Source organism: Bombina bombina, chromosome 7 (assembly GCF_027579735.1).
Source record: "Bombina bombina isolate aBomBom1 chromosome 7, aBomBom1.pri, whole genome shotgun sequence".
NCBI classification, from domain to species: Eukaryota; Metazoa; Chordata; class Amphibia; order Anura; family Bombinatoridae; genus Bombina; species Bombina bombina.
The window spans coordinates 486,458,505-486,469,173 of NC_069505.1; the positions used below are offsets into that span (position 1 = coordinate 486,458,505).

The 10,669-nt window shown below is 42.0% G+C and overlaps 1 protein-coding gene across 1 annotated transcript in view; it reads right to left on the reverse strand.

The window, feature by feature from the left end:
* CCER2 (coiled-coil glutamate rich protein 2) overlaps positions 1-10,340 on the reverse strand; it is a 44,103-nt gene extending 33,763 nt beyond the window's left edge. Inside the window, exons 1-3 of the mRNA XM_053721600.1 lie at positions 10,156-10,340; positions 5,961-6,007; positions 1,130-1,223 (exon numbers count right to left, since the gene is read on the reverse strand). Of these exons, the coding sequence (XP_053577575.1) occupies positions 1,130-1,223; positions 5,961-6,007; positions 10,156-10,204 (190 nt within the window). The 5' untranslated portion in view covers positions 10,205-10,340. The remainder of the gene's footprint in view (positions 1-1,129; positions 1,224-5,960; positions 6,008-10,155) is intronic.
* Between the last annotated feature and the right edge of the window lie 329 nt (positions 10,341-10,669).

Genomic DNA, 10,669 nt, shown 5'->3' on the forward strand with positions numbered 1-10,669 from the left:
TCTGTCTGTCATCTATTTATACTTCTCCTACATCTACTTATGTATTGATCTGTCTATCTTTATCTGGCTATCCATCCATCTATCTATCTGTCTAATTATCTATCCATCATCTGTCTGTCTGTTGTCTGTCTATCATCTGTCTGTCTATCTATCTAATTATCTATCATCATCTGTCTGTCTATCTAATTATCTATCCATCATCTGTCTATCATCTGTCTGTCTATCTATCCATCATCTATCTGTCTAATTATCTATCCATCATCTGTCTGTCTGTTGTCTGTCTATCATCTGTCTGTCTATCTATCTAATTATCTATCATCATCTGTCTATCATCTGTCTGTCTATCCATCATCTATCTGTCTGTTTGTTGTCTGTCTACCATCTGCCTGTCTGTCATCTATTTATACTTCTCCTACATCTACTTATGTATTGATCTGTCTATCTTTTAATCTGTCTATCCATCCGTCTATCTATCCATCATCTGTCTGTTTGTTGTCTATCATCTATCTGTCTGTTGTCTGTCTATCATCTGTCTGTCAATCTATCTAATTATCTATCCATCATCTGTCTGTTGTCTATCTATCATCTGTATGTCTATCTATCCAATTATCTATCCATCATCTGTCTGTTGTCTGTCTATCATCTGTCTATCTATCTAATTATCTATCCATCTGTCTGTCTGTTTGTTGTCTGTCTATCATCTGTCTGTCAGTTTGTTGTCTGTCTATCATCTTTCTGTCTAATTATCTATCCATCATCTGTCTGTCTGTTGTCCGTCTATCATCTGTCTGTCAAACTATCTATCTAATTATCTATCCATCATCTGTCTGTCTGTTGTCTGTCTATCATCTGTCTGTCTATCTGTCTAATTATCTACCCATCATCTATCTGTCTGTTTGTTGTCTGTCTATCATCTATCTAATTATCCATCATCTGTCTGTCTGTTGTCTATCATCTGTCTGTATACATGTATATATATATATATATATATATATATATATATATATATATATATATATATATATATATATATATATATACATACATACATACACACATACATATTAACTGAAATGAAGTACAGGAACTAATTACAGAGGGAGGCAGAATGAGACAAGTAGTTTCAAACCTTCCTTGAGGATCCTAAGGCAGATACTGCTGACCCGTTCTGGACCAGGTTTGGAGAGAAAATCTGCCAATACTTCCATGATACACTGTGTAACCTACATAAAGACAATCACACATTATAGATTAATCCTGTAAACCTCAGTGACCTGCAACTGTACCTCATTTACATTTAAGTACAGTTAAAATCATAATCAGTGGTTCTAATACTGGGGAGAGATGGTAACTTGTTATCAAGTTACAATGAAAAGAATTGGCACGACTAGTTTATTCTAGGAAAACTGGTGTTATTCTGCTATAGTCCAACAGAGGGCCCCCTAACTCTACTTATTTTTGGGTAGAAATTGCTTGTATTTTACTATTAGATCTGCAATGAATATATATATATATATACATACACATACACACACACAGGCATACCTTTTATTTTTTTTTTATTGGGCTTAGCTTTATTGGGCTTCACACATATTGCTCTTTTTACAAATTGAAGGTTTCTGGCAACCCTGTGTCAAGCAAGTCAGCGTCATTTTGTCAACATAAATAGGCATATGAATACACATAAATACACATGAATACACATAAATACATACACATATAAACACATAAATACACATATAAATAAATACACATATATACACATAAATACATACACATAAACACATAAATACACATATAAATACACATACATACATATAAATAAATACACATATAAATACACATACATACATATAAATAAATACACATATATACACATGAATACACATATAAACACATAAATACACATATAGAAACACATAAATACACATGAATACACATATAAACACATAGATACACATGAATACACATATATACACATATAAACACATAAATACACATATATACACATGAATATACATATATACACCTATATATACACACACACCACCAGCAAAAAGATTATGACTCACTAAAGGCTCAGATGATGGTTAGAATTTTTTAGCAATAAAATATTTTTTAAATTATGGTATGTACATTTTTTTTTTTTTAGACATAATGCTATTGCACATTTAATAGAATATAGTGTAGTGTAAATATAACTTTTATATTACCTGAAGCTCAACCCATTGTAATAGGCTGTGGTTTAATTCCTCATACATTTTATACTCTGCAGCTGGTAAAACAAGTCATTGAAAATACATTCATATAAAAACAATTTTACAGTGTACTGTCCCTTTAAAGGGTCACGCTAGTTCAGCACTAGTGCCTGTTCTCAGGCACTGCAGGAGTTCACATATATCTGTCATTAATTGTTTACAGCAAAGCAGATAAGATAAAAAAAACACTTGAGACTTTGCAAAGGGTGTGCAACTGAAATGCAAATGATTTGGTATGACAGTTTTTAAAACAAAACTATTCTTTCATTATTCATTTAGAAAAAACACAATTTTTAAAAAGTTTCCAATTTACTTATATGATCAATTTTGCTTCTTTCTCTCGCTATTCTTTGTTAAAGAGATACCTAGATAGGTATCTTGCACAATGCTGAAGCTCTACATGACAGATTAGCAAGAGCACTAGATGTCAACTCTATTTCCTATCTGCTGCTAAACTGCTCCCATATAGTTCACACTCCTGAGCTTATATCCCTGATTTTCAACAAAGGATAACAAGAAAATGAAGAAATTTTGATCCGACTGACAGGACAACTTGCTGGAGAAAGTCAGTCAGTCTGTGAGCTTTCAGCAGACAGATATTGTACTCTATGCAGTTCCTAGAAGTACTGAAATTACTCTGTGTAGTACACATATTTTTACACATTATGTGAGGTTTATACAAAGATAATGTCTATAGGTTACGTTATTAAGCATTTAAAGTATTTGTGTAGCTTGAATCCTGTTTTTAGTTTTAGAAATATATATTTATATTATCATTCATTTGTAGAGCGCCAACAGATTCCGCAGCGCTATGTTGGCGCTGTTTTCTTTCGTGATTCAGATACAGCATGCAATTTTAAGCAACTTTATAATTTACATCTATTATCAAATTGTCTTTGTTCTCTTGCTTTCTTTATTTTTTTTAAAAAAGAAGGCATCTAAGCTATTTTTTGGTTCAGAACCATGGAAAGCACTTGTTTATTGGTGGGTGAATTTATCCACCAATCAGCAAGAACAACCCAGTTTGTTCACCAAAAATGGTCCGGCATCTAAACTTACATTCTTGCATTTCAAATAAAGATACCAAAAGAATGAAGACAATTTGATAATAGGAGTCAATTAGAAAGTTGCTTAAAATGTCATGCTCTATCTGAATCACAAAAGAAAAAATTTGGGTTCAGTGTCCCTTTAACTTTTAGAATACATAGGAGGTCGTGCTGCTGAACATCTGATGCAGTGTACCCCTTACACTGTTGACAAGAATGCAAATAAAAGAGAGAATCTAAATAGGATCATATTCTTTTCCAACGTTTTCTTTTTGGGAGCCTATTTGCAAATGGTAGTATTACTTATACTGCTAATATAACTTTCAAACAGTAGAAAAGGAAAGGAGAAGAAAAAAAACTTGTATGTTATTGCATTTAAAGTACATACAACAACAATTATACTCACTTATTTTTGCATTTTCTAATGTTATTGTGTTTTAGTTCTATGAAGTCAAGGTGGGAATCACATAGTAGTAATAACATTATTATTGTGAATATTGCTCAAACCCTTGCATGTACAGCATAGGTTATTCAGTTTGCAAATGTTATATTAGATATGTATACTATTCTATGCGGGCAGTATGTATTTATAACAGAACCAACCACATTATTCAAAAGAAAGCACTGGCGCTTAGATTAGCCTTTAGCTTGACTCACACACAATGTTATAAGGTAGGACATTAGAATTAAAGGAACGACACAATAAAATAGAGATCCATATTTGGAATATATCCTCTGAAAAGCCTACCAATAAGTATTCCAACTATGTCTAAAATAGAAAAGAAAGGATAGAGCTTCTGATTGTTTATAATGTACTATGAAGCAACTACAAAAGTTCCTATTAATCAGTTTGAGAGTTACATTTGTTATTGCCGTTTGCGTAGAATATTCCCGTTGCCATATCAACAAGACAAACACTGGTGCACATTGGTCAGATGCAAATCACATGATGCAATAACAAGAGAGTGAGAGACAGAGGGAGCCGGTGTCTCTGTAAGCCTATTTACCTCTGATGAAGAAGTTGATGTTAAAATTTCGAAACGCGTAAGGTTATACTGAGTGGGCATTCAGATTATATACAAACCGGCTGTCTTGATTTTTAAGTGCATTTTATTTTTAGCAATATTTATTTAGTCAGAAGACTTGATTTTTACTGCACTGACTGCATTTCTTTCACAAGAGACAATACTATACTACAGTCATCGTGGAACAAAAGTTTTGAAAGTTATATGCCTCGAAGGTTACCTCATTATGGATTGAGGTTGTATATTGTAAGTGTTCATTTGACACTCAATAAATTCTAACTAGCCTATACAGTGTTACGCTATGTGATTTTTTGTTTCCTGCTTATATTTGACAAACTCGGGGGTTACTGTGAGGAAACCACTGTTCAAGTGATCTGGATTAACCATCACAAGACAACTCTGCACTAAGAACAAAGGGTGGACACAGATTCCTCTCCCCTGATATAGAGCTTCATTCTTACCTCATACAATTGAGGTGAGATCTGGTAAGCAGGTTTAAAATATTTAGCCTGACACTTTTGCATGTGGAATTTGGTGAAAGGTGGAGCCTCCATATAAAGTTGTACCTCTTTGGACAATTCATTCTTTTTCACATAGAGACTGTGTTTGTGCGCTATAACGATTTAATTTTCTCTTTTATTTACACACACATATATATATATATATATATATATATATATATATATATATATATATATATATATATATATATATATATATATTCATGCTGAATATCATTAGAACACTGTGGAATTGTAGAACTCATTACCAAAGGAGGTAGTGAATGCCAATATCTTAGATACATTTAAAAAAGGTTTGGATACATTTCTAGCTAGAAACAGAATTCATGTATATGATTAATTGTGGTAAATGAGTCACTTTATTTAATGTGATTAATTTAAGATCGACTGGAGCTTTTTGTAAGTATATTAGATTTGTATAGGTTGAACTAGATGGACTCCGGTCTTTTTTCAACCTCATCTACTATGTTACTGTCATGTAATTTATCTGGCTGCTCTAAATATATGTTGTAACTCAGTAATTATTATCTATTTATTTTCAGCCATACTAATGATATACTAATAATGTTTAGTGTGATAAAACAAGATTTTTTGACCTTGCACTGCACAAAAGAGTTCAGGTTTGGCCTGAAATAAAGGTAGCAACCCGACCGGCAACCGGCACTAAATAAAGGATTCCCTGCATTAGGATTGTATAAATTCTGCACGTGCCCAACATTTTTCTTTCATGATTCAGATAGAACATACAATTTTAAACAACTTAGCAATTTTCATCTATTTTCAAATTTGTTTCATTCTCTTGGTGTTGAAGGAACAGCAATGCACTACTGGGAGCTAGCTGAACACATTGGGTGAGACAATGAGAAGAGGCATATGTGCAGCCACCAATCAGCAGCTAGGTCCCAGTAGTGCATTGCTGCTTTTGAGTCTGACTAGGTATGTTTTTCAACAAAGAATGCCAAGAGACCTGAAGCAAATAAGATAATAGAAAGTTATTTAAAATGACCTGCTATATCTGATCCGCGAAAGTTTAATTTGGACTTAAATTCAGTAATGTTAGTATTTATATACAAAATCCAGTGTTAATTGACCCAGATCTACAGGACTCACCTTTTCTTCCTCCTCAGATAGCTGAGTGGACAATGGCATTGCTGAAGCTAGGCAGAGAGAGGAAAGGAAGTCATTAGTCATCAGCACACTCATATCTAGTTCCAGGGGAAGAAGATGTTTGTCATACAAATAAGTTGGTTTTATAAAGTATTTAAGAGGACTTGTGAGATGGTCACTATAGAAGAGAGAGTGCCAGAGGGATGAGAGACAGAGGGAGCAAGAGAGATGAGGGACAGAGGGAGCAAGACAGAGGGAGCAAGAGAAATGAGGGACAGAGGGAGCAAGACAGAGGGAGCAAGAGAGATGAGAGACAGAGGGAGCAAGAGAGAAGAGAGACAGAGGGAGCAAGAGAGAGGAGAGACAGAGGGAGCAAGAGAGAGGAGAGACAGAGGGAGCAAGAGAGAGGAGAGACAGAGGGAGCAAGAGAGAGGAGAGACAGAGGGAGCAAGAGAGAGGAGAGACAGAGGGAGCAAGAGAGAGGAGAGACAGAGGGAGCAAGAGAGATGAGAGACAGAGGGAGCAAGAGAGATGAGAGACAGAGGGAGCAAGAGAGATGAGAGACAGAGGGAGCAAGAGAGATGAGAGACAGAGGGAGCAAGCGAGATGAGAGACAGAGGGAGCAAGACAGAGGGAGCAAGACAGATGAGAGACAGAGGGAGCAGGAGAGATGAGAGACAGAGGGAGCAGGAGAGATGAGAGACAGAGGGAGCAAGAGAGAGGAGAGACAGAGGGAGCAAGAGAGAGGAGAGACAGAGGGAGCAAGAGAGAGGAGAGACAGAGGGAGCAAGAGAGAGGAGAGACAGAGGGAGCAAGAGAGAGGAGAGACAGAGGGAGCAAGAGAGAGGAGAGACAGAGGGAGCAAGAGAGATGAGAGACAGAGGGAGCAAGAGAGATGAGAGACAGAGGGCGCAAGAGAGATGAGAGACAGAGGGCGCAAGAGAGATGAGAGACAGAGGGCGCAAGAGAGATGAGAGACAGAGGGCGCAAGAGAGATGAGAGACAGAGGGCGCAAGAGAGATGAGAGACAGAGGGCGCAAGAGAGATGAGAGACAGAGGGCGCAAGAGAGATGAGAGACAGAGGGCGCAAGAGAGATGAGAGACAGAGGGCGCAAGAGAGATGAGAGACAGAGGGCGCAAGAGAGATGAGAGACAGAGGGAGCAAGAGAGATGAGAGACAGAGGGAGCAGGAGAGATGAGGGACAGAGGGAGCAAGACAGAGGGAGCAAGAGAGATGAGAGACAGAGGGAGCAAGAGAGATGAGAGACAGAGGGAGCAAGAGAGATGAGAGACAGAGGGAGCAAGCGAGATGAGAGACAGAGGGAGCAAGCGAGATGAGAGACAGAGGGAGCAAGCAAGATGAGAGACAGAGGGAGCAAGCGAGATGAGAGACAGAGGGAGCAAGCGAGATGAGAGACAGAGGGAGCAAGAGAGATGAGAGACAGAGGGAGCAAGAGAGATGAGAGACAGAGGGAGCAAGAGAGATGAGAGACAGAGGGCGCAAGAGAGATGAGAGACAGAGGGCGCAAGAGAGATGAGAGACAGAGGGAGCAAGAGAGATGAGAGACAGAGGGAGCAAGAGAGATGAGAGACAGAGGGAGCAGGAGAGATGAGAGACAGAGGGAGCAAGAGAGATGAGAGACAGAGGGAGCAAGAGAGATGAGAGACAGAGGGAGCAAGAGAGATGAGAGACAGAGGGAGCAGGAGAGATGAGGGACAGAGGGAGCAAGACAGAGGGAGCAGGAGAGATGAGGGACAGAGGGAGCAAGACAGAGGGAGCAAGAGAGATGAGAGAGGGAGCAAGCGAGATGAGAGACAGAGGGAGCAAGAGAGATGAGAGACAGAGGGAGCAAGAGAGATGAGAGACAGAGGGAGCAAGAGAGATGAGAGACAGAGGGAGCAAGAGAGATGAGAGACAGAGGGAGCAAGAGAGATGAGAGACAGAGGGAGCAAGAGAGATGAGAGACAGAGGGAGCAAGAGAGATGAGAGACAGAGGGAGCAAGAGAGATGAGAGACAGAGGGAGCAAGAGAGATGAGAGACAGAGGGAGCAAGAGAGATGAGAGACAGAGGGAGCAAGAGAGATGAGAGACAGAGGGAGCAGGAGAGATGAGAGACAGAGGGAGCAGGAGAGATGAGGGACAGAGGGAGCAAGACAGAGGGAGCAAGACAGATGAGAGACAGAGGGAGCAGGAGAGATGAGAGACAGAGGGAGCAAGCGAGATGAGATACAGAGGGAGCAAGACAGATGAGAGACAGAGGGAGCAAGCGAGATGAGAGACAGAGGGAGCAAGCAAGATGAGAGACAGAGGGAGCAAGCGAGATGAGAGACAGAGGGAGCAAGCGAGATGAGAGACAGAGGGAGCAAGCGAGATGAGAGACAGAGGGAGCAAGAGAGAGGAGAGACAGAGGGAGCAAGAGAGAGGAGAGACAGAGGGAGCAAGAGAGAGGAGAGACAGAGGGAGCAAGAGAGATGAGAGACAGAGGGAGCAAGAGAGAGGAGAGACAGAGGGAGCAAGAGAGAGGAGAGACAGAGGGAGCAAGAGAGAGGAGAGACAGAGGCAGCAAGAGAGATGAGACAGAGGGAGCAAGTGAGATGAGAGACAGAGGGAGCAAGACAGAGGGAGCAAGCAAGATGAGAGACAGAGGGAGCAAGAGAGATGAGAGACAGAGGGCAAGACAGAGGGAGCAAGCGAGATGAGAGACAGAGGGAGCAAGAGAGAGGAGAGACAGAGGGAGCAAGAGAGAGGAGAGACAGAGGGAGCAAGAGAGAGGAGAGACAGAGGGAGCAAGAGAGATGAGACAGAGGGAGCAAGAGAGATGAGACAGAGGGAGCAAGAGAGATGAGAGACAGAGGGAGCAAGTGAGATGAGAGACAGAGGGAGCAAGTGAGATGAGAGACAGAGGGAGCAAGACAGAGGGAGCAAGCGAGATGAGAGACAGAGGGAGCAAGAGAGATGAGAGACAGAGGGAGCAAGTGAGATGAGAGACAGAGGGAGCAAGACAGAGGGAGCAAGCGAGATGAGAGACAGAGGGAGCAAGCGAGATGAGAGACAGAGGGAGCAAGAGAGAGGAGAGACAGAGGGAGCAAGAGAGAGGAGAGACAGAGGGAGCAAGAGAGAGGAGAGACAGAGGGAGCAAGAGAGAGGAGAGACAGAGGGAGCAAGAGAGAGGAGAGACAGAGGGAGCAAGAGAGAGGAGAGACAGAGGGAGCAAGAGAGAGGAGAGACAGAGGGAGCAAGAGAGATGAGAGACAGAGGGAGCAAGAGAGATGAGAGACAGATGAGGCAAAGGAGAGCATTGACAGTCAAAGTGAGACAGATTGAGAGAGGGAGGAGAAAGCTAGCTAGGGCAAGGGAGAAAGGCAGGTTTCAGAGTGCTGGGGGTGAGCATGTCAGAGTGCTGGGGGTGAGCATGTCAGAGTGCAGAGGGTGAGCGTGTCAGCGTGCTGGGGGTGAGCGTGTCCGATGTGCTGGGGGCGAGAGTGTCAGCGTGCTGGGGGCGAGAGTGTCAGCGTGCTGGGGGCGAGAGTGTCAGCGTGCTGGGGGCGAGAGTGTCAGCGTGCTGGGGGCGAGAGTGTCAGCGTGCTGGGGGCGAGAGTGTCAGCGTGCTGGGGGCGAGAGTGTCAGCGTGCTGGGGGCGAGAGTGTCAGAATGCGAGTCTGAGTACAGGGCTGGGGGTGAGTGTCTCAGTGCTGGGGGTGAGTGAGTGTCTCAGTGCTGGGGGTAAGTGAGTGTCTCAGTGCTGGGGGTAAGTGAGTGTCTCAGTGCTGGGGGTAAGTGAGTGTCTCAGTGCTGGGGGTAAGTGAGTGTCTCAGTGCTGGGGGTAAGTGAGTGTCTCAGTGCTGGGGGTAAGTGAGTGTCTCAGTGCTGGGGGTAAGTGAGTGTCTCAGTGCTGGGGGTAAGTGAGTGTCTCAGTGCTGGGGGTAAGTGAGTGTCTCAGTGCTGGGGGTAAGTGAGTGTCTCAGTGCTGGGGGTAAGTGAGTGTCTCAGTGCTGGGTAGCAGAGACAAAGTTAACCAGCATAGAATAATAAGTTCTCTTTACCAGCTCTGACGCAATCAGCAGCAGCTCAGGGAATTCCTAACAAATCTGCAGATAGACATGAGCTCAGCAGGATGTGGGGGTCCCAGATGAGAGAGGACCCTCAGCTAAGATGAACAAGGGGAGGGGGTGCATTAAATATAGAGCAGCTTTTTACCTTGTAGGCAGACAGCAGCCAGCAGGATACAAGTGGCAGAGACCATCATTCCCTGGTGATGTGGGGGGGCCCAGGGACCTCTGCGGCGTTCGTGGGGGGTTTATGAATATTCTGGGTGCTCTATGGCTTCCAGAGCAGGGATGTGAAGAGCACAACTACAGCTGGACCAGTCTCTGCAGCTGTCGTTTACTTCTCAGCTGATAAATATCTGGCAGCCACCACCAGGGATGTCGTCAGCAGTCGGCCGCAGGTGACCCCCCCCCACCCCTCCGCTCTTCATCAATCTCCCCTTCTCTTTGCTCATACACGTGATGTTTCACTGTCGACTCTTCAACACCTGCTGTGTGCTGCTCATCTTTTAATTATTTATTATAATTGTTGTGTAGAAAATTCCCTGCAACGCATTATTGTTGACAATTATTTGTAAAGCAACATCATAATCCGTACAATACATAATACATGAGACCTGTGTATTATACAAGACTTAAATAAATCTGCATGACACATGAGGGGA